Source organism: Lutra lutra, chromosome 16 (assembly GCF_902655055.1).
Source record: "Lutra lutra chromosome 16, mLutLut1.2, whole genome shotgun sequence".
NCBI lineage: Eukaryota > Metazoa > Chordata > Mammalia > Carnivora > Mustelidae > Lutra > Lutra lutra.
In genome coordinates, this window is record NC_062293.1 from 51398884 (window position 1) to 51422835 (window position 23952).

General features: G+C 46.2%; 1 protein-coding gene across 1 annotated transcript in view; it reads left to right on the plus strand.

Annotated features, from left to right (window-relative positions):
• The window catches only part of TTC19 (tetratricopeptide repeat domain 19), a 31306-nt gene extending 8398 nt beyond the window's left edge, over positions 1 to 22908 (plus strand). The window contains 4 exon segments of the mRNA XM_047709205.1: positions 19204 to 19358; positions 20993 to 21155; positions 21531 to 21614; positions 21617 to 22908. Coding sequence (XP_047565161.1) covers positions 19204 to 19358; positions 20993 to 21155; positions 21531 to 21614; positions 21617 to 21663 — 449 coding nt within the window. The 3' untranslated portion in view covers positions 21664 to 22908.
• The last annotated feature ends 1044 nt before the right edge of the window (positions 22909 to 23952 follow it).

The following is a 23952-nucleotide window of genomic DNA, read 5'->3' on the forward strand; positions in this document are numbered from 1 at the left end:
TAAGGATTTTATTTATTTATCAGAGAGCGAGCACAAGCAGGGGGGACAGCAGGCAGAGGCAGAGGGAGAAACAGGCTCCCTGCTGAGCAATGAGCCCCGGACCCTGGGATCATGACCTAAGCTGAAGGCAGCTGCTTAATTGACTGAGCCACCCAGGAGTCTAGTCCCATACCTTTAAGTATCAGTTAAACGTCATCATCCCCAACTTACCCATGGACTACAGACATGAACTGGGTAAAATTGTCTCTTCGACATCTTGACCCGAATGGCTAGTGGTCATTTCACGGTTAACATGTCTGAAATGGGTCTCTTGATTTTTTCTTTTTTTAAGATTTTATTTATTTTGGAGAAGGAGAGTGAGAGTGTGGGGGCAGGGGCGAGAGAGAGAGAATCTCAAGCAGACTCCAAGCTGAGTGTGGAGCCCAGTGTGGGACTCAGTCTCACACCCTGACTGAGATTGTGACCTGAGCTGAAACCAAGAGTCGGACGCTGAACTGAGCCACCCGGCCCTCTGGGTCTTTTGATATCTGCCACTTACAAACTTGCTTCTCTGCCAGTTAGCCCCGGCAGTAAATGACACCACCATTCACTCAGTTACTCTAGCCAAGAACCTGCAAATCACCTATGATTCCTTCCTCATTCCTGATGGTGAGTCATCAAGTTCTGTTGGGTCATCCATCAAGGTGTATACATGTCGGACCGCATCTCGTCCTCTCACCCTATGACTCTCTCTGGTCCAGGCCATGATTGTTTCTTGCTTGAACACCTGTAAAGTCTCCTTGCATTCCCTCACACAGTCCATTATCCATGTAGCACGCAGTGATCTTTTAAACCTCAGTGCCTTTGAATCACCTTCGGGACTCCCTGTGGTCTTGTAAGGCCCTACATGGTCTGATCCCTGCCTCCTCCTACATCATCTGCTCTCCCGCTTGCTCATTCCACTTTGCACTGGTCTTTTCCCTATTCTGTACAAGCTTGTACATCTCAGGACCTTTTCAGTTGCTCCGTCTCCCTAGCCTGCTCTCTCATATCTTTGCATGGCCACCTCTCCTCATTCAGGTCGGGGCTCCCTCCTCGGGAGGCCTACTCTGACTAAAACAATGCTCTCTTCCCACCTATCCTTAATTTTTCTTCCTCACACTTGGAAGGAGTGTATGTGTGTCTGTTGTGTGCTCATGTTTGTGTGGCCACTAAAAGTGCATTTTTGTTATAGGTGTTTTTGTTTTTGTCTTCTCTGGCAAATTTCATCTGTTTTATTCACTGCTGAGTCTTTAGTACTAGAACAGTGCCCGACACAAAATGGAGGCTCAGTAATTATTGACTGTAAGAACAGAAGACCAGACAGGCACCAAGGAGAGTTTCAGTGTGGTATGGAATTGCTTCAGGGAAACTCAATGAAAGATGTGAAAACAAGTCTAGCTATCAAATAAGTCACTTTTGAACTACTCACACCCTTGCTGTCTTTCATTTGCAGCATTGACTCTAGACCGTTTTTTTTTTTTTTTTTTTTTTTTTTTTTTAAGATTTTATTTATTTATTGGACAGACAGAGATCACAAGTAGGCAGGGGCAGGGAGCAGGCTCCCCACTGAGCAGAGAGCCCGATGCGGGACTCGATCCCAGGACCCTGAGACCGTGACCTGAGCCGAAGGCAGAGGCTTAAGCCACTGAGCCACCCAGGTGCCCCTCTAGACTGTTTCTTAAAAGGGACTCCAGAAGTAATACCAGTGCAGTTAAGGAAATGTAGAAAAGCATTGGGAAGAAAATAACAAAAATGATCCATAATAGGCCTAAGAAAGAACTACTGTTGATTTTTTTATTGTGTGACTTTGCAGGCTTGTTTTCCCCTATGCTGTTTACATTCTAAGAAATAAATTAGGGATTATACTGTATATGCTTTTATTTTAAATTAGTAATATATTGTGAAAACATTTTTTTCCAGGCAGAGGAACTCTTTGGAGAAAGCAAACTAACTTCAATTATAAACATTGTTGTTACATTTTACTAGTTAGACGATATAGAAAATGTGTTATGTTATCCTTAATCTTATTTTTTCTAAAGAAATATATTCCCACTCAGTTTTTTTAATTAATTAATTTATATTTTAAGATTTTATTTATTTATTTGACAGATGGAGATCACAAGTAGGCTGAGAGGCAGGTGGAGAGAGAGAGAGAGAGGAAGAAGCAGGCTCACTGCTGAGCAGGGAGCCTGATGAGGGGCTCGATCCTAGGACCCTGGGACCATGCCCTGAGCCGAAGGCAGAGGCTTTAACCCACTGAGCCACCCAGGCACCCCAAATTCATATGCTTTTAATTGACATGACTAACTCTATCCCAAAAGTGTTTAGTTCAGCTCGCATAAAAACTTGGTCTAGGGTACTCATTTTGTTCCTCATGTTGTAAATATATATGTAATTACTGAGGAAATACCCACAAAAAATTAAATGAAAACAACAGATTACTAAACAATATAATTAAGAGAAGCCTAATTTTCTCTTCTTTCCTTTTTTTTAAATATTTTACCCATTTATTTGACAGAGAGACAGTGAGAGAGGGAACACAAGCAGGGGAGGAGGTAGGAGAGGGAGAAGCAGGCTCCCCACTGAGCAGGGGGCCCGATGTGGGGCTCGATCCCAGGATTCTGGGATCGTGACCCAAGCCGAAGGCAGATGCCTAATGACTGAGCCACCCAGGCACCCCAAGGAGCCTAATTTTCTAGAATATGTAGATTAAATATAGGTATAGAGCAGGGATGCATGATACCAAAACGTAAACAGGTTGGTAGATGGACAGGGGATTTATGTCTTATTTGTATTTTTCCGCATATTCTGTATTTCTTGGAACAAATTATTTTTTAAGCTACTTTCTTACATTACCTGTATAAGAAGTCAAGGAGCATTAGAAGAATTAATTTAAAAATATGATTTCCTTGCCACCTGTCTTCCTGGCATCATTTTCACCTCTTAACCAATTTCTTCTGGTATTTTCCTTCATATTTCTAAATAACATAAAATTAGTTATTGATTTTTTAGGTTTTTAGAATCTGGTAACTTACAGAAGAGTGAAGAGTTAGCGCGGTTTCGGTCGTGTCTTTGTTATTGCGAATCTATCAGTAGTGTTAGCTGTTGAGCCGAGTAATGTCACGTGATCGCATTTGTATTGTGTGTGACTGTTTCAGTTTCCTACAGAAGTCCGCGGTGTTTTTGTTGCTTGCTTTTTTTTAATGATTGTTCTTTTAACCGGAGTACTTGCTCTCCTTCGTTCCTAAGCTGCTCTGGGGTTCTGGGCTGCCTGTCAGCTGTCTGCAGCGTTTGGTCACCTTCCTGTCGTGGGCTTTGTCACTCACCACCCTTTTTCCGCTGCTTGTCATCTCCCACAGCTTTTGATCTCTGTCCTCTCCCTCGATTCTTCTCTCTCCTTTTTTTCCTTGTGACTTTATATCTTTTTCATCCTTTAACTTTGATTTAGCAATGTTTTGGGGGAGAGTAGGGACACGTGTGTGTTCAGTCCGGAACGGTGTATCTGCGTGGAGGTGAAGGGTTCTGTGACGACATGGGTGCTGTCCAGGTCTGTTCCTTAGGATGGCGTCTCAGCACTGAGATTCCAGGTCAAAAGCGGCGCATTTTAAGGTAGTTGGTGAATGTCGCAGAACTGCCCTCGAAAGGACTGTATTAATTTACATTTTCTGATCTGTGAATTTATTTGCTTTGTGACTTCCGTCAAATTGAGTAATCCCTGTGTGCTTTTGATTCTCAGAATGGGAATAAGAGTAATCCTCTTGTAGGACTGGTAGGAATATTGAATGAGTTCATATTGACGGAGCGCTGAGAAAATGCCTAGTACAGAGTAGCTGCTTGAGGGTTAACTGGTGTTAGTTCACATTACTGTGGTAAGGCTGTGTGCCCCTTCTCCCCAAAACTCATTGATTTTTATAACCTTCTCCGGATTGGTGATGTGGCAGTGATGCATTAACTAGCATTTCTTGGATAAATGATGAGGTTGATCATTTATCGGTACTGTTTGATAAGAATATTAACTCTATCCTGTCAGGTTTTTTCTTTTCCCTTGCTCGTGTCTATAGAGTTCAGAGTTTGGGGATTTTTTGTTTGTTTGTTTTTAAAGATTTTATTTATTTATTTGACAGACAGGGATCACAAGTAGGCCGAGAGGCAGGCAGAGAGAGAGAGAGAGAGGAGGAAGCAGGCTCCCTGCTGAGCAGAGAGCCCGATGCGGGGCTCAATCCCAGGATCCTGGGATCATGACCTGAGCCGAAGGCAGAGGCTTCAACCCACTGAGCCACCCAGGCACCCGTTTGTTTTAATTAAAAAGTGAAACTGACATTCGTATAGGTGAGGGACTCATGAGAAGAACAGGCAGTGACCCAACACCAACAATACTTTCGAGGCCTCTGTGTGTTTGACCCCAATCCCCTTCCCTTTCCCACCCGAGATACTGGTCTGCTGAAGCTTGGGTAGTTTGTGCAGGTCTCTTTTCAAAATTCATGTAAATGGGGCCCCTGGGTGGCTTAGGTGGTTAAGCGTCTGACTCTTGGTTTCAGCTCAGGTCATGATCTTAGGATCCTGGGGTCAGGCCCCGGCTCCTGGCCCAGCCGGGGGTCTGCTGGAGATTCTCTATCCCTATCCCTCTGCCCATGCCCCGCCACGCACGCACGCTCACTCTCTAAAACCAATCTGTCTTTAAAAAAAAATTATATAAGTGAATCACACAGTAGGACTTGCATTTGCCTTTGATCTTTTTGGAGTTAGATCTGAATTCATTTTTGTCTATTTTCTTTGCTTTTATTAATTTTAAATGACTACCTGGAGTTATTTACTTATTTTTTAAAAGATTTTATTTATTGGACAGAGAGAGAGTAAGTGCACAAGCACGGGGATCAGTAGGCAGAGGGAGATACAGGCTCCCCAACAAGCAGGGAGCCCAACGCAGGACTCCATCCCAGGACCCTGGGATCACAACCTAAGTCAAAGGCAGTTGCTTAACCGACTGAGCCACCCAGGTGCCCCTGCCTAGAGTTATTTATAATAGCCAATCTAGGCAAGGTGTTCTAGAAGTCGGAGAGAGGCAAGTGAGGCAGAAGTCCTGCTCTTCTGGAGCTTAATGCTTAGAAAGATATTTTTCAATGTTGAAATGAGAGAAATATTCAGCCAACTTTCTTTTTAGTTTTTTTTTTCTTTATTCATAAACTGAGTTGACATAACATTGTAACACATCCCGCAGTTAATCTTGGTATGATGTTTGTAACTACTTTCTTAAAGATGGTGATCTGTCAGCGTTATGTTTGTATTGTAAATTAGTATACGCTTGTGTTTTTTGGGGGGCTTTCCATTTGATTCATTCATCTGATGGTTCTTATAACAGTGTGTGATGTTTGAATTCTATGATAGCATATGTTTGAGTTATATAGCAAACAGGTTTCACACATTTCCTCCCATTTTATTTTTACTTAGTCTTTAGCTGAATTTTTTTTTTAAGATTTTATTTATTTATTTGACAGAGATCACAAGTAGGCAGAGAGGCAGGCAGAGAGAGGAAGGAAAGCAGGCTCCCTGCTGAGCAGAAAGTCCAATGTGGGGCTCGATCCCAGGACCCTGGGATCATGACCTAAGCTGAAGGCAGCGGCTTAACCCACTGAGCCACCCAGGTGCCCCTAGCTGAATTTTTTAAAGTAAAAAATCCCTAAAGTGCTTTGGATTACTAGATTTTCATTATCTTGTTGTTGTTTTTAAAGACTTTATTTGACAGAGAGAGAGCATAAGTAGGCAGAGAGGCAGGCAGAGGGAGAGGGAGAAGCAGACTCCCCACTGAGCAAAGAGCCCACATAGAGCTGTGTCCCAGGACCCTGGGATCGTGACATGAGCCAAAGGCAGATGCTTCACTGACTGAGCCACCCAGGTGCCCCCATAAGATTTTTTTTAAAGAAGTATTAATTTATTTGAAAGTGAGAGTGCATGTGTACGCATGTGGGGAGGGGCAGAGGAAGAGAGTCTCCGGCAGACTCAGGACTGAGTGTGGAGCATGACGAGGGGCTTGATCTCATTATCCTGAGATCACGACCTGAGCCAGGGTCAAGAGTCAGAGGCTTAACTGACTGAGCCACCCACGCACCCCTCGAGCTCCGCTTCTGCTTCTAGTTCTCTTGCTGTTCCCACAACATCTGCCGGTACTTCCTCTGCTGGAGTCCTAAACCCCTCAAGGTCATCCATAGGGTTGGAATCCATTTCTTCCTCTGATGTCTTCCTATGAATGACAAGTGTTCTTAACAGCATCTAGAATGGTGAATCCTTTCCAGAAGGTCTTCAGTTTACTTTGCACAGATCCGTCAGAGGAATCACTGTCTGTGCAGCTAGGGCCTTCTGAAGTCTATTTCTTAAATAAAAAGACTTGAAAGTTGAAATGAGCCCTTGCTGCACAGGCCGCAGAGCGGGTGCTATGTTAGCAGACCTGAACACAGCGGAAGTCTTACCGTCTGTCACCATCGGAACTCTTGGGTGACCCGGTGCCTTGTTAAGAAGCAAATCTTTTTGCTTTTTTTAAAGATTTTATTTATTTATGTGACAGAGAGAAAGAGACAGCATGAGAGGGGAGAGGGTCAGAGGGAGAAGCAGACTCCCTGCTGAGCAGAGAGCCCGATGTGGGAGGATCCTGGGACTCCAGGATCATGACCTGAGCTGAAGGCAGTCGCTTAACCAACTAAGCCACCCAGGCGCCCAAGAAGCAGTAGTATTTTGAAAGGAATCTTTTTTCTGAGCACTGGACATAAAATATCCAATAAATTAGGGCGCCTGGGTGGCTTAGTGGGTTAAGCCTCTGCCTTCAGCTCAGGTCATGATCTCAGGGTCCTGGGATCAAGCCCTGCATCGGGCTCTCTGCTCAGCGGGGAGCGTGCTTCCTCCTCTCTCTCTCTGCCTGCCTCTCTGCCTACTTGTGATCTCTATCAAATAAATAAAATCTTTAAAAACAATTTAAAAGTCCAATAAATTGTGTTGTAAACAGACGTGCTGTCATCCAGGCTTTGTTCCCTTTCTAGAGCGTGGGCAGAGTAGACTCCGCATAACTCTTAAGGGTCGCGGGGCTCTCGGAATGGCCCGCAGCGTCGGCTTCCCTTGAAGTCACCAGCTGCCTCAGCCCCGGGCAGGAGAGTCGCCCTCACCTCCGACTCTCTGAAGCCAGGCACTGGCTGCTCTCCGGCCGTGACAGTCCTGGGTGGCGTCTCCACCGACAGAAAGCGGTTTCGTCCGTGTTGAGAGTCTGTTACTTAGCGTGGTTGATTAGTGTAGAGTATTAGCTTGATGAGGGTCTGGAATCTTCTGGAGAACTTGCTGCAGCCTCTCTGTCAGCGCGTGCTGCTTCAGCCGGCCCGTCTGTGGTACGCAGACGACGCCGTTCCTCAGTCCTCCCGAACATGCCTCCGCCAGCTTCGGCCTCTCCCGCCGCTTCCTCACCTCCCAGCCTTCCCCGAACTGAAAGGAGTCACGACCTTGCTCTGGGTTGGGCTTGGGCTGAAGGGGGTGTCGGGGCTGGGTTGGCTTCTCCAGACCACATCAGAGCTCGCTTTGTTATCATCCGTCTGTTCCCTGTAAGGCCCTTCTCATGTCCTTCTAGAACTTTCCCTTTGCATTCATGTCTCGGCTCACTGGTTCAAGAGGCCTACCCGTCCGCGCATCTCAGCTTCTGAGATGCTCAGTCATTTCTAGATTTTGATTTCAAGTGAGAGACATGCGACTCTTTGTTAGGGGCTGTGGTAGGATTATTAATTGGCCTGATTCCAGTATTATTGTGTCTCAGGAAAGAGGGAGGCCCAAGGAGAGGGAGAGATACAAAACCATATGGGCCAGATCTCTTTTGGAGGGGATTCTCTGGCAACTTTTTTCTTCTTTCCTTGATCAGTACTCATATATTTAAATTTCTTCTATTTTTCTTGACTTGATTTAAGTTATGTAGGACAGTACCGAGAACACAGCATTACTAAATATGTATGTACGTATTTATTTATTTATTTATTTATTTGACAGAGAGCGAGAGAGAAACATTGAGTGAGGGAATACAAGCAGGGGGAGCAGCAGGCAGAGGCAGAGAGAGGAGCAGGCTTCCCTCTGAGCAGGGAACCCGATGCGGGGCTCGATCTTAGGACCCCGGGATCATGACCTGAGCTGAAGGCAGATACTCAGTGACTGAGCCACTCAGGCCCCCAACATCAATAAATAGCTTGAATAGGGGTGCCTGGTTGGCTCGGTCAGCAGGGCATGCAAGTCTTGATCTTGGGGTCAAGTTCAAGCCCCATGTTGGGTGTGGAGCCTTCTTTTAAAAAATAAATAAAAATAAATATCTTGAATAAATGAGCGCATGGATGACAAATGTTTGGAGATCTATATTTTCTTTAAAGAAACTTTATGGAATTATGTTTTTAAAGCATAACCGACCGCCATCTGTTAGGACATCATACTTCTATCCCAATTCCTAATTTCATGGATTTATTTCATCTCTTCAAGACATTTTTCTTTTTCATTGACTCCTTTTTCCTCCTTTCCTTGACTGAAAGTTTCATTCATTTTCATGTTTTATTGTTTATTTATTTATTTTTAAAAAGATTTTATTTATTTATTTGACAGAGAGAGATCACAAGTAGGCAGAGAGGCAGGCAGAGAGAGAGGGGAGAAGCAGGCTCCCTGTCGAGCAGAGAGCCCGATGCGGGCTCGATCTCAGGACCCTTGGATCATGACCTGAGCCGAAGGCAGAGGCTTAACCACTGAGCCACCCAGTCTCCCCCATTTTCATATTTTAAATAATCAAAACACTTCTGGAAAGTGGAAACTATTTTTGGTCTATACATACTTGGCGTAGGAATGCTTGAAGTCCAGAGCCCAAGTTTGAATTTTGGATTTCCGTTTCACAGTGTGACTACATACAAGTTACATAACTTTCGTCTTCTTGGTTTCCTCATCCACAGAGCAGGAGTAAGAGCAGACCTATGTCAGCCTTGTAGAGTTGTTAGGGGAGTTCAGTGCTGCAGGACGGCGGCTGGCACTCATTAAGTACTCTGTGTACTTGGCTGGAATGTGGTGCCTTCACTATCTGTCATATGCCTTGCTTTTCATGTGTGTTTACCTCTCTCAATTATATAGGATCTTCCTGCCCTATTCGTTTTTCCTTGGTTTTTTTCTCCTACTTGGTGTGGGTTTGTTTTTGCTCCTTTTCTGGTTTCTTAGGTGGAAGATCTGGTTGTTGGTTCAAATATCTTTTCTGATACGGGCATTTACAGCTTTAAATTTTCCCCTCCACTGCTTTAGCTGCATCCTCTAAATTTGGTATGTTGTGTTTTCATTTTCATTATCTCAGTGTATTTTCTAATTTTTCATGTGATTTTCTTCTTGATTCTTAGGATATTTTGGAGTGTGTTGATTAATTTTCGCATATTTATGAATTACCAATACTCCGTATCCCTAAGTTCATGCCATTGTGATCAGAAAACATGGTTTATATGGTTTTAGTCCTTTTATTTATTTTCAGATTTTTAACATTTATTTGAAAGAGCTCATGAGTGGGGGCACGAGGGAGGTGAGAGAGGGAGAGGGGGAAGCAGACTCCCAGCTGATCAGGAACCCGGATGTGGGGAGGATCCCAGGGTGCCAGGATCATGACCTGAGCCGGAGGCAGACACCCAACTGACTGAGCCACCCAGGTGCCCTGATTTCAGTCCTTTTAAAATTTACTGGGACTTGTTTTATGGTATAGTATATGGTTTGTCCTGGAGACTGTTGCATGTGCATTTGAGAGAAATGTGTATTCCTTTGTTGTTGGGTGGAATGTTCTATATATGTCAGATAGATGTAATTGATTTAAAGTATTGTTCAAGTCCTATATCCTTGCTGATTTTGTCTAGTTCTAGACAAGATAATTTGGCTTTGTGAATTTTTTTCTTCATAAATGTTTTTATGCTGATAAAACAGTCCTACATATGTATCTTTACTGTGAGTTATCCCTTCATTAGAAAAATGATTTTAGGGGCACCTGGGTGGCTCAGTGGGTTAAAGCCTCTGCTTTCACTTGGGTCACGATCCCAGGCTGGGATCGAGCCCCACATCGGGTTTTCTGCTCCACGGGGAGCCTGCTTCGTCCTTCCTCTCTCTCTCTGCTTGCCTCTCTGCCTACTTGTGATCTCTATCTGCCAAATAAATAAATAAAATCTTTAAAAAAAAAAAAAGAAAGAAAAATATGATTTTAAGTCATTTTGTTCTCAGTGTATCTTTTGTAGAAGTCTGTGTTGGGATTTTTAAAAACCTAGTCTGAATATCATTGTCTTGTTACACAAAATCTCAAAGCCTATTTAAAATTAGTATTGAGAGGGATATTTGTCTAATTTTTTGCACTGAAAATAATGCTTTCCAGGAGCACCTGAGTGGCTCAGTTGGTTAAGTGTCTGCCTTCGGCTCAGATCATGATCCCAGGGCCCTGGAATCAAGCCCCATGTGGGGCTCCCTGCTCAGTGGGGAGTCTGCATCTCCCTCTGCCTGCTTCTCTCTACTTGTGCTCTCTCTCTCAAATAAATAAAGTCTTTAAAAAAAAAAAAAACAAAACGCGTTCCGTTTTTGTTACTTTTTTTGTTCTCACTTGCCTCTTTTTTTTTTTTTTTTAAGATTTTACTTATTTATTTGACAGCGAGAGAGAAAGCACAAGCAGGGAGAAGCAGGCAGAGTGAGAGGGAGAGGCAGACTCCCCACTGAGCAGGGAGCCCCAACATTGGGCTTGATCCCAGGGCCCAGAGGTCATGACCTGAGCCGAGCCGACGGCAGACGCTTAACTGAGTCACCAGGCACCCCTCTTAGTTCCCTCCTAAAGGGACTTTTTCGTCACTAAACTTCCAATTAAAACTTGGAGGGAAGACGTACATAATGTTTTCCGTTGCTTCTGTAAGATGAGAGGAGGACGATGAAGCATTCTGGTGCCTTTTCCTGCTTGGTTTTTCTCTCTGATCTGGAAGTCTCGGCTCACTAGGGTTTACTGGAGAGAACTTGCAGCCGCTCGTTTGCCTTCTTGTGGAGGCAGCTGCTTTCTCGCGCCGGGTTGCTTTGTAGCAGTTGGAGGCTCTGTCAGCATGAGGTTAGGGGGCTTAGTCTCTTTTCTAAGATCCAGTTCAGTGCGCTTCCGAATACATCTTTGTGAGCTGGGGGGTGCTCTTTTATTTGGCCGTGTCCGTGACTGGAATAGCCACCTGTCTTCTCTGACCCTCATACTCATCCTCTCTCTCCATTTCTGGGGCTGTATTTTGGGAATTTCTCCAGTATATAATCCATTCTACTGTCTCACCTTCAGAAAAGTTAGTTCTGTGCCTTCTGATTTTTTTTTTTTTTTAAGATTTCAAGCAAAACTGAAGTATAGTGACTAGCAGTTACTTGTGTACCTTCCCCTCAGCTTTGTCAAGCCTAAATAGTTACCGTCTGTGCTTCGGAGCTTTTTTCTAGCTGTAAACCCTGGTGTACTCCCACTCGGTGTAAATACTGTGCTGAATTTGGTGTTTGTTTGTTTTAATTTGTTTTTGATCTTTATCATTCTTAGGCCTGTTTATTACACTTGTATATATCAGTAAACAGCATGCAGTGGGGCTAGTATGTTTTTAAGCTTATTTATTTATTTATTTATTATTTTTTATTTTTTAAGATTTTATTTATTTATTTGACAGAGATCACAAGTAGGCAGAGAGGCAGGCAGAGAGAGAGGAAGGGAAGCCTGCTCCCCGCTGAGCAGAGAGCCCAATGTGGGACTTGATCCCAGGACCCCAAGATCATGACCTGAGCCGAAGGCAGATACTTCACCCAGTGAGCCACCCAGGTGCCCCAGTGTGTTGTTAAACTTTATGCAAATGGTATCATATTATGCACTTGTTTCTCCAGTTTCTCATTTGACATTATTTTGTTGAGATTTAACCATGGTGATACTTAAAGCATCAGTTTTCCTTCACAAAGGCCTGTTTCCTTGCCCAACCACATGTCTGCTGGGTTGCGCCTGTCTAGAAGGGTGACTCCCTCTTCTTGGTCCACTGAGCTGGGGTGGGTGAGGGGTAAGGAGTGCTACAGGCTCCCGGTGGCCCTGGTGGCTCCATTCCCTGCAACTGTGGTCTGGGATCCCACTGGATGCATGTCCTATGGGTCTCCTGTACACGGACATGAAGGTTCTTCCCATTTTACTCTGGAAAATAATAGCTCCTGGGACCTTCTCAGCCCCATATCTCTATGCAGACATGTGAGCTCCTCCCTAGGGAATGCACGGGCACTTGCCAGCGTGCATACACTAGATATTTCCAAGTTGCTTCTCCGTGTGGTTTTACTGGTTAACATTTTCACTAGCGGTGGGTTTGTGTTGTTGCTCTGGGTCTTTGTTTTGTTAGACTTTATTTTTTATTTTTTTATTTTTAAAGATTTTATTTATTTATTTGACAGACAGAGATCACAAGTAGGCAGAGAAGCAGGCAGAGAGAGAGGAGGAAGCACGCTCCCCACTGAGCAGAGAGCCCGATGCGGGGCTCGATCCCAGGACCCTGGGATCATGACCTGAGCTGAAAGCAGAGGCTTTAACCCACTGAGCCACCTAGGCGCCCCTAGACTTTATTTTTTGATGATCTGGCGGGTGTGACTTGGAATTTCATTGGGGCTTCAGTGTTTTTTGTTTTTTGTTTTAATTTATTTGACAGAGAGAGAGATCACAAGTAGGCAGAGCAGCAGGCTCCCTGCTGAGTGGAGAGTCCGATGCGGGGCTCGATCCCAGGACCCTGAATTCATGATCTGAGCCCAAGGCAGAGGCTTAACCCTCTGAGCCACCCAGGCCGCCCTTCGTGTTTTTCTGATTGCTAGTAGATGCAGAACATCTCTTTGTACATTTATTGACCGCGCAGATCTCCTGCTCTGAAAATTGTTTCTTTATATCCTTTGCTTATTTTCTCTTGAAGCGTTGTCTTTTTCTTAATATATTTGAACAAAATATAGACACTTCTATTTTATACATTATATATCTCTTTGTGTCCTTGTCTTTTCGTTTGAGGTCAGTTCATATACAGAGATTAAACTTTGAATGTTAATAGAATCTTTTAATATTTTCCTTTATATTATAGTTTATGCCTTTTGTGTCTTGTTGAATAAAATACATCTTTCTCTAAGGTTAGAAAGATGGTCCTTTCTAAGTATTAGGCTTTTGTACACTTAGTCTTTATGTAGAATTTTTATTAACATATGATGTATTATTTGTCCTAGGAGTACAGGTCTGTGGGTTGTCAGTCTCACACCATTCACAGTGCTCACCACAGCACATTCCCTCCCAAGTGTCCATCCCCCAGCACCCTATCCCTCCCGCCCCCTCCGCTCCAGCAGCCCTCAGTTTGTTTCCTGAGATTAAGAATGTCTCTTACGGTTTGTCTTTACCTGGAATTTTTAATATGATGTGAAGTGGTGAGAGGATCCTTCATGGACAGGGTTATAGCTCAGGACTTTTTTTTTTTTTTTTTTTTTTTAAGATTTTATTTATTTATTTGACACAGAGAGACACAGCGAGAGAGGGGAACACAAGCAGGGGGAGTGGGAGAGGGAGAAGCAGGCTTCCCGCCCAGCAGGGAGCCTGATGTGGGGCTCGATCCCAGGACCCTGGGATCACGACCTGAGCCGAAGGCAGACGCTTAATGAACGACTAAGCCACCCAGGCGCCCCAGCTCAGGACTGTCTTATCAGTCATCCTCTTCTCACGCTCTGGGATGACGTCTGTGTGTGGAGTTTTCATAGATTCATGGAGCACCAGTGTTGTGAATTCTATAGTTAAAGTTAATTTTTGGTTTAATTTTTTCTTTTCTATCTTTAGTTCAGTACCTTTATGTTTTTAATTTTCTTTCGATTTGTTCGTCCATTCATCCATCCAAAAATAAATATTTGTAAGTGCCTGAGATGTGCTGTCCGTGTTCCTGGGCTTGGCGAGACAGCTGTGAGTGAGAGGAAGTCGCTGCCTCACGGAGCTCAGTTTCTGGTTCAGGAAAAACGTACCGGTAAACTCTCCCGCAAGCCGTAGCCTGTCCAGAGTGCGTGCTACGGAGACCGCACGCGTGTGGGGGGGACGTGTGTGCAGGGAGCGTGTAGGGCCACATGCTGTTGTCTGGTGGGCTCAGCCAAGGCCTCGGTGGTGAGAGACATGAAGGATGGGAGGGCATCAGCCAAGTGGCCGTCTCTACAGGAAGAAGATTCTCGGCAAAGGAGGTACACATGCAGGGCTCCGCGGTGGGTCATACTGGCCATGTAATTAATTACTGAAAACCTGCTTCATTTACGGTCTCGGATTAGTCGATTATCTACAATTCTTGAGGGTGAGGCTCCTTTTTTATTGCCTGCTGGTTTTCATTTGTTGTGACTTTCCACGCTTACTCTGTTTGGATGATAAATTCATCTGCGGCGGGTTTTAGCTGGAAGGTGAGAGTCGGGAATGGTTTTGTTTATTCCAGGCTCGCAGGTCCGAGCCGAAATGGACGCTTGGAGGTAGACATCAAGTTCCGTGCGGCTCAGGCCTGTGACTAGACATTTCCATGGTTGTGCTTTTCCCGTCGAGATCCCAGGCTGGCCCCAGGCAAGTTCTTGTGGTCCCCTGCGGGGCCAGGGTGTGGGGAGGGCACACGACAGTCATTCTGGTTTTACGCAAGGGGCTTCAGATCCGATTCTCTGATCAAAGTTGAAGAACTCAGTTCTGGATGACAGAGACGCTAGGGGCGCCTGGGTGGCTCAGTGGGTTAAAGCCTCTGCCTTCGGCTCAGGTCACGATCCCAGGGTCCTGGGATCGAGCCCCGCATCGGCTCTCTGCTCAGCAGAGAGTCTGCTTCCTCCTCTCTCTCTCTGCCTGCTTCTCTGCCTACTTGTGATCTCTGTGAAATAAATAAATAAAATCTTTAAAAAAAAAAAAGAGTTGGATGGATGACAGAGACGCTCGGGCACCCCACAAAACCGGCGCCGATGGGGCTTTTGTGGCGTCAAGTCCTGCACTTTATACTCTGGGTTTTAGTTTCCTCCTAGTGTTGGCCCTTGGGAATTCCTTCTCTGGGAGCCGAGCTGTGCGTGTAAAAGGATAGACTTGATCGTGCTTTTGAAGCAGAACGGTTTTCCGATCATCGGTCGTTATTACTGGAACCAAAGCCTCTGTTCGGAAACCAGTATCTTAGCACATTCCCTTTTGGTCTGCATTTCTGTAAGTCTGTGTTTGATACACTGATGCATTAAAAACACTGACCGATTCCATAGTCCTGGAGTAAGTGCTGCTTGGTCACTTCCTTTGTGCACGTGACAATGCCAGTTGCTAATATTTTGAGTAAAAATTTCTGTGCTGAATCTTGATTGTTTCATGGACAGGTTTGAGGTAGCTTCTGTTTTTTTTCTCTGGTTAGAACTGGTTTGTGGAAAAGAATTACTTAAATGAGTTTGAAGAAATAAATGCGACCGCCCTCTCAGATTCAGATAATCTTTGGGGGAGGCTCTGTCTGAACATCCCCAGTGTCCTTCTCAGCTGTTACTGTCTAATTTGTTCTTGAGTCATTCTAGCAGTTTTTATAGTAATATTTCAAGAAACTATATTTTAAATCTTTTTTTTTTTTTTTAAGATTTTATTTATTTGACAGACAGAGATCACAAGTAGGCAGAGAGGCAGGCAGAGAGACAGAGGAGGAAGCAGGCTCCCCGCTGAGCAGAGAGCCCGATGTGGGGCTCGATCTCAGGACCCTGGGATCATGACCTGAGCCGAAGGCAGAGGCTTTAAGCCACTGAGCCACCCAGGCGCCCCTCAAGAAACTATATTTTAAATGTTACTGTTTAGAAAAGGAACTTTTTATTTTTTTTTAATTAAAGCTGGGAAGTTTTCTCTTAATTTGGCAGTATGCTAAAGGTTTTCTATGGAGCCTTTTTATTTCTCCCTTGTTTTTTGAGAAGTAGATTCTTCAAAAATTGTTTTCATTTTTCATATTATGGTGTGATATGAATTTGAAATGCATTTTTAACAATGAAAAAATACTACAGCTAAAATCTAACCTCATTAATTATTCCAAAACTCTTTACTGTCTTTTTTCCATTTGGTTAATTTCCATTGCTGATAACAGTAGTGATGATTTTCCACTGGAATTACCTGTCATTTTATCATACTTTTTTTTTTTTTTAAGATTTTATCCATTTATTCAACACAGAGAGAAAGATCACAAGTAGTCAGAGAGGCAGAGAGTGAGGAGGAAGCAGGTTCCCCGCTGAGCAGAGATCCTGATGCGGGGCTTGATCCCAGGACCCTGAGATCATGACCCAAGCCGAAGGCAGAGGCTTAACCCACTGACCCACCCAGGCACCCCATCATACTTTCTAATTACAAAACACAAACAGTACTTTCAAACAATTTTGAAATATTGAAGAGAATTAATAGAAATCCCCAGAAATAGGAGTTGGCAGTCATTTTTGAAGCCTAGAATTTCCAGAATTGGAATAATTATACATTGTTTTGTGCTATTTTGGGGGTATGGCGAAAAGGTTTTGTCTTTAAATGTTCTCAAAGAACGTGTGTTTTAGTTCTGAGTCTTCTGTACATATTACTTGCTTCTTGGACCTTTGTTTTTACTTGAAGGGAACACAGATTTGTCTCATTTCTCTCATTTTCAACTGCCTTTTTTTTGTTAGATTATTTTGCAGTATTGTTAATGTTACACTGTCCCTGATATGTAAGCTTTTGCTCAGCATTTTTGCTTGTAGTTAGATCTTGGTTTCAGTGTTCCTCCTGGTGGAGAAATACGGGATCTTTCCACGTGGTAGCTGATGCCATCTTCTATCTGGTTTTCTGTATTTATCCATACATTTGTGTGTACTTTTGATATTTACGCAAATATTTTTTCTTTTTGCACGTTTATTTGTAAGGCGATCTATTTAAAACTATCCCTCGTTTGATTTTAAGAAGATGAATATATTCCTTTCATATATAATTAAGTCAGAGCCGGTAACTTCGGATTTCTGCTCTGCATTGTTTCTTAACTTTTACCCTGTGACAACATGTCAGCAGCTGTCTTTATCCGCCCCAGTGAAACCGGCCTATTTAAACTCTCTCTGAAATCATTGATCATCCTGTTAGACCTGGTTCCCTGCTCATCTTTAAATTCTGTCTGCCTTTTGCACGTTTTCTGAAGCTTTGAGGGGCGGGGGGGGCGGACAGGGTCGCATGTGAATTTGCTGGGAAGTGAAGCCAGCTGACCATCATTGGTTGGGTGTGTCACAGCTTCCAGAGTTTATCTGCGGGGACCCTTTCTGTGGCGTTCCCCTGCGGTCCAGGTCATCCCGTGTCCACGTCCGCCAGCTCTCCTGGGTCTTCGCTTGTGCGCCTTGTTGTGGCCGGAGTCTGTGCTCAAGGTCTGTTGTGTCCCATTTGTGCGGCTTAGGTATTTGACACTTGTTGCATGTGAGACGTTGTGTTGTCAATACTGTAATTTTCCAGAGCTGCCCTCTCATTGCCGTCTTTCTTCTTCAAAAGATGGATTAACTGTTCTTTCAGTTGCCTTGTGACTTTCTAGTTCATGATTCTGAGCGTTTTCTGGTCTCTTACCAAGCATTGCCTTTTTTGCACCTGAAAACGCTTTCATTTGTCCTAGCCTTTCTTTGTCTTTCACTAATTCTTGGGATTTATCTTTACCTGTTTCTAGTAAATACAGTTTTGACCTAAAAATAACGCTCTGTATCTTGATGTTCAAGGTCTTACTTAAAATGGTGGGAGGAGGCGGGGGGCCTGACCGGCCCCGTTCACAGAAGCGCAGTTCCTGATCTGGGGCTTGTGAGCTTGTGCCCCACGGTGGGTGTAGTAGTGGTTACTTAAAAAAAATAAAATCTTTAAAGGAAAAACGTGAGGAAAAATTTGTCATTTAATTGCATATTGCAGTATTGTGATTTAATAAGTCATTCAGATGACCAAATCTGTTTCCTTTTTTAAAGATTTTATTTATTTATTTGGCAGACGGAGATCACAAGTAGGCAGAGAGGCAGGCAGAGAGAGAGAGAGAGGAGGAAGTAGCCTCCACTGAGCAGAGAGCCTGATGCCGGGCTCTCTCCCACACCCTGGGATCATGACATGAGCCAAAGGCAGAGGCTTTAACCCACAGAGCTGCCCAGGCGCCCCAGACCAAATCTATTTCTTATCTATACTTGGTCTTTGTCTGCTTCTCGGTTCAGAGCTCCCCAGACCCCTGGAATTTCTCCCGCTGAGAGTGATTAAGGGGTCTTTTGTTACGTTAACGAGGAGACTTTGGGCCATCTCCTAAGGACAGCTGTCAAGAGACGGGGTCCTATAAATTAGAGGGTTGTCAGTCAATCCCACCCTGGCCTGGGCGGAGGGGGACCAGGAGGGTCATAGCTTTAGTCAGTCCCGAATGGCTAGTCACTGAATCAGTCACGCCCACGTAATGGAGCCTCGAAAACCCAGAGACACTCAGAGATCCTGGGACAGTTGGTGCTCCGGGAGAGGACATAGAAGCTTCATGCCCCTTCCCACACACCTTGTTCTGTGCGTCCCTTCCATCTGGTTGTTCCGAGTTTCATCCTTTTATAATAAACAGTAACCCAGGAAGCAGAATGTTCTGAGTTCTGTGAGCTGATCTAGCAAATGAACGTAACCGAAGGAGGGAGGCCCGGGCAAGCTCTGCCATACAGTCCGTCAGCTGGGACCAGGACTCGCAGTTGGCATCCTGGTTCGGAGGGGTCGAACCGGAAGCTCCATTGCGTGGCCAGCTGCTGGCAGAAGCACGGGGCTTGTGACTGGTGTCTGATGGGGGAAGGGGGGCCATCAGGTGGGACTGAACCCTCCACCTGTGGCATCAGATGCGATCTGGGTAACAGTGTCCCAATCGGTGAATTCTTAAACTCTGTGCTGTGTCAGAGAGTGGCTTCTCCATGTGGGGATGCCCTGCCTCCCCCCACCACACACACTGAAATTGGGTCTGGGAACCTATTCAGATGTTCATCCCCCTGTGTAACAAAGGGGAAGGTCAGAGGTACTTCTTAAATGACAGGACACATTCCATGGGTCCCGTACCATGAAAGTACTCGTGGGTCTTGGTAACAAGCGAGAGTCGGAAGCAGCCCGTCCGCACCTCTGCCTCACTTTCCCTGTTGTGCTCGTGTCATATGCCGACACTGCTCTTCTCTCCTCCTCAGTGCAAGAGAAGGCCAGCACTCACCTCCTCCTCGGCATGTGCTTGGACACCTATGCGCGCTACCTTCTGTTCTCCAAGCAGCCGTCACAGGCACAGAGGATGTATGAAAAGGCTTTGCAGATTTCCGAAGAAATGCTAGGAGAAAGACACCCACAGGTAAGGGAGGAGAGTGGGGAGAGGACCGTAAAACAGAGGTGTCAGAGTGTCCTGGTGTGAGATCCCACATTGGGGACAGATTCTCAGTGGATGGTCCTAGTGGTTTCCCGTCCGTGTGCCCCAGGCCCTTCCTTTGCCCACCCCCCGGCTGCCTGCTTCAGAAGGACCCGAGGGCTGCCGACAGGCTCAGCAGAGTGTGCACCTGACTCTCGACCTTGAGGTAGAGTTTGAGTCCCAGGTTGGGTGCACAGACGACTTTCAAAAAAAAAAAAAAAACCCAAAAATTAAAAAAAAATAAAGCATCTGAGACCTTGCATCATTTACTAGGTCTGTCTAGAGCCTTCTGTGTGTGTATCCGTTTACACAGCGGAGCAGCCTGTCCCCACTAGTAGGTCTAACCAGGCACCCCGGGCTTTCAGGCCCTCAGGGCACCCAGCGCAGTGTTCTGGAACCCTGAATCTCAGTGGGAATCTTAGGAGGAGCAGCTTGACACATGGAGGTTCTTGCCTCCCTCACCCCACAGGTAAGCTGCCAGGGGACGTGGGGGGAGAAGGGGTAGGGGGACTGCATTAAAAAGTCAAAGCCACCGACACAGAATATAGGCACGCCGTGCAGAGCTCTCAGAACCGAGACCGCACTGAACTGAAATGTTTCTTCTCCATCAGACTGAGTTCTTAGAAGTGAGAACTAGGGGCGCCTGGGTGGCTCAGTGGGTTAAGCCGCTGCCTTCGGCTCAGGTCATGATCTCAGGGTCCTGGGATCGAGCCCCGCATCGGGCTCTCTGCTCAGCAGGGAGCCTGCTTCCTCCTCTCTGCCTGCTTGTGATCTCTCTGTCAAATAAATAAATAAAATCTTAAAAAAAAAAAAAAAAAAGAAGTGAGAACTGGATCACTTACTTATCTGAGATGCTCCATATCCCTCGGAAGGATGCACACTTTAACCCACCTGAACATGTTCCAGGCTGGGGGCAGTGGGCAAGTCAAGGTATTGGGCTATGACTTATGCTCAGGAAGGGGACTTAGGTGACAGAGTGCCCTTCATGGAATACAGCACTGCGGAGGAAGAAGACAAATCTGCAATTCAGATCGCAAGTGCTAGAACTGAGGCTTAAAGCACGGGCTTCAGGAGCTGAGGCGGGTCTGCCACTCCTGGTGTCAAAACTCTTAAATGTTGACTTAAGAGTTTAAGATTCAAAACCCTTAAAAGAGATCTTCCTAAAACCCATAATCTATGTATTTCTTCTTCTCGATGAGTCTCAGAGTCACCCGCAGGAATGACATTGTAAGATGGCACCGGAGGCTAGCTTCTCAGGACGGCGAACCTTAAATGAGATTGTTTATAGCTGCTGCTTGCGGTTTTATTTTTGTGTGTGTGCTTCTAATTTGGTCATCAGATTAAGTAATATTCATCCTGTTCCCAAGTTTCTAGACTTCTGTCATTTTCCGGAGTCGAACGGATGCCGTGTGCCGTACAGTGCGAACAGTGAGCGGACGCGGCTCGTTCAAGGCCGATGCCCTTCACTTGCGGGATGCTAGGAACACGGAATCTTAAGTGTAGATTCAGTTCACCAAACTCCAGATTGTTCGATCTGTGTAGCTGCTTGTTTAACTGGCCCCATTTTCTGTTGGGCACAGACCATCGTGCTGATGAGTGACCTGGCGACCACCCTGGATGCGCAGGGCCGCTTCGACGAGGCCTGCGCGTACGTGCAGAGGGCGTCCGACCTGGCCAGGCAGATCGAGCACCCCGAGCTGCACATGCTGCTCAGTAACCTGGCCGCCATCCTCATGCACCGAGGTAGGGTGCCTGGCGTGAGGGCAAGGGGGTCCCTGGAGGTAGGACTCTGCGAGAGGGCTTCAGGGAGGCCAGGGGTGGTCCGGAAGCTCTGGAACGAGGGGGCTGGCCGGAGGTCCCAGAGAGGACATGTTTGCTTCCAGTGGCACCGTGTGTGGCCTCCAGCGCTCCTGGTGAGCCGTGGGAGCTCAGGCCGAGAGCGTGGGGCCCCGCTCCGCCACCGGCAGGACGGGCAGGCAGGGGGGCCCTGGCAGGAGAGGAGGCCGTGCCCGCCCGGGGCTCCACGTGTGGCCACTGGTGCCCACCCTGCGGAGCCTCGCAGAGTCACTCTGAAAACCGGCATTTCTCTCTCTCCTCCCTTCTCTCTGGGTCATTTAGAGCGATACGCACAAGCAAGAGAGATCTACCAGGAGGCGTTGAAGCAGGCGGAGCTGAAGAGAGACGAGGTTTCTATACAGCACATCAGGAAGAGCTGGCCGAGCTGTCGAGAAAAAGTAGACCTTTACCTTAATTTTATGAAGCGCGAGATCCCTTTTTGTTGTAGGGAATTTTCAGCAACAGCGATTATTCCGGTCTCAGTGATACCCAAATCAGTGGCTTAGATCCTTTCTCCTTGATATTCAAGTTTTGTCAGTGTGGCTGTGGTGAAGGACAAGTTGTATACACTGCCACTTTGTGTTTTTAAAGGAAAAACAACTCTCACCCCTGGCTGGTTTTGCCTCTAAGGACAGATGTCAAGTGATGCTTTCAGTCGTGACGTCTGAGAGGGTCCGGGCGCGCGGGTCTTGGGGGACACCGCGGATGGCAACGGGCTGGGCCGCCGTCGGCTGGGTGTGCGGGGCGGAGGGGTCAGCCAGCGTCCGCGTGCTGTGGTTCTGACCCATTGATTCCCTCCCCTCTCTTTCGTTTTATCGCTGTCGGGCAGATCAGAGTGACCTGTCTTGTGGCGAAGGGGGATTGTGGTGAGTTATTTTCCTTCTCCCTTTCATGAAGCCCAGTGTGGGGTGTAACGCGTAGTAGAGCAAAAGTCTCGTCCTGGTTTGCACCAGCGTCCAGCATGACGTTTGGAAGTAGGAGTTTTAGGCCCTTGGAAGTATGCCCATTTAATGATAAATAAAAGTGAACTGTGTGTTTTTATATTTGGTTATATACGACCGTGAGGAAGGGGAACAAGGAGTGACGTGGACTCTTCTTGAAGCTGGTGGAGCACTCCACTGCCTGTGCAGCCTCGGGCCCTGCGCAGGGTCCTCTGCACCTGCCCAGGCTGCAGCCCCCGGCCTCAGGGTAGGGCCTTACACGTGTGACCTGTAAACAACCCCCCCCCCCCCCCCCCCCCCGCGATTCCAGCAGGCACTGCTGGTACAGTAGCAGGATCACTGACCTGGTCCTGGCCTTTGGTATCCGCGTCTGTAAAGCAGGGGACCGAGGAGATTCCCCTGCGGCCGTGGGAGAACATACCTGGTCAGAGGACCGTAGGTGGACAGACTACTGTGTGCAAAGAGCCTTACCCTGCTGCCGCAGAGCGTGCACAGTTGAAACCTGCGGGCTAGGGAGCCAGCTGTGCTCACTGCTGAAGGCTCGCAGGGAGCCCTTCGCCCAGGGGAAAGGTGGTTTTTGTAGGTGCCATGAAGGAGCACTGTTGTTGGTAAGCCTCTGCGGGTGGGGGTGTGAGTGGGAATGATAAACAGATATTTTTGTTTCCTGTGTACATATTGGAAGAATCCTTTCATAATAAACTAGAGACTCTACAACAACACTCTATGTATTCCGTAATCTTTGAATTTCTCACAAGAACGAACTTACTAGAGTCAGGAAAACAGAAACTAGAAACCTTGAGGTCCAAATCCTCGGGGATTAGACTTAAACTAGAATTTTATATTTTTTTACATTTATATTTTTATTACATTTGCTGATGTCCGTTTCTTCCTGCTTTCTGGTAAGCTCATCTCTTACCACCCAGCTAGCTCCTTTATTCAGGTCTAAGGAGAAACAGAGTATCAATCAGATTGTCAGTGCAATCCAGGCTTAATTTATTGATTGGTTGAGTTTTGAAAAATAAGTATCAGCTACTCACCATCTGCACTGAGAATGTTTTTACCTTTTCACAATGGCAGGGGTTACTGAAGGTTAGGTTTGTCATTCCAGGTTTTATTTAAGAATTTTTGATCCTCCACAAGGATTTAGCTCATGGTCCCGTCCCGGTGCTGGAAAGACTGTAGGTGTCCCCATACAGTCTCATCATGTGGGTATTTCCAAGGAAGTTCATTTGCACTGTTGTAAAACAGGGTAGCAAAGCAGGAGGACCGACCCCTTGGCCATCGGGTCTGCATTCAAAAGTGAGTTGTTAAAAATAGTGGAGTTTAAGTGTCCGAACTATGTCACCGGAGTTTTCAGGGCATAAATATTTTAAAATGGAACCAGCATACCAAAATTAAAGCACTGCGAAACTCCCGGTCATGAGCGTGCGCTGGAAGCCCGGCTATCGGGATGCCGCTTTGCGCGGCACCGGGAAGACCTCCGTGGCTGCGGGGTGCTGCCCGCTCGTGCGGAAGGAGGCAGCTTCGGACCACTGAGCTCCCAGCCCACAGAGTGTCCTGCCTGGGTTCACAGCCGACATTCGCCAGTCCTCGGTCCCTCTCGGGGCCCTCCCGATCCTGCCGTGGTGGACGGCCCCCTTCCCAGAGGGTTTGCTCTGCAGGTAAGCTGCGTGCGAGTTCTGTCCTTTCCGTGTTCTGCCCTAAGAAATGGTCCCTCCTCCGCGCCATGGCCGCTGGAGTGGTAAGACGCGTGCACTGAGCAG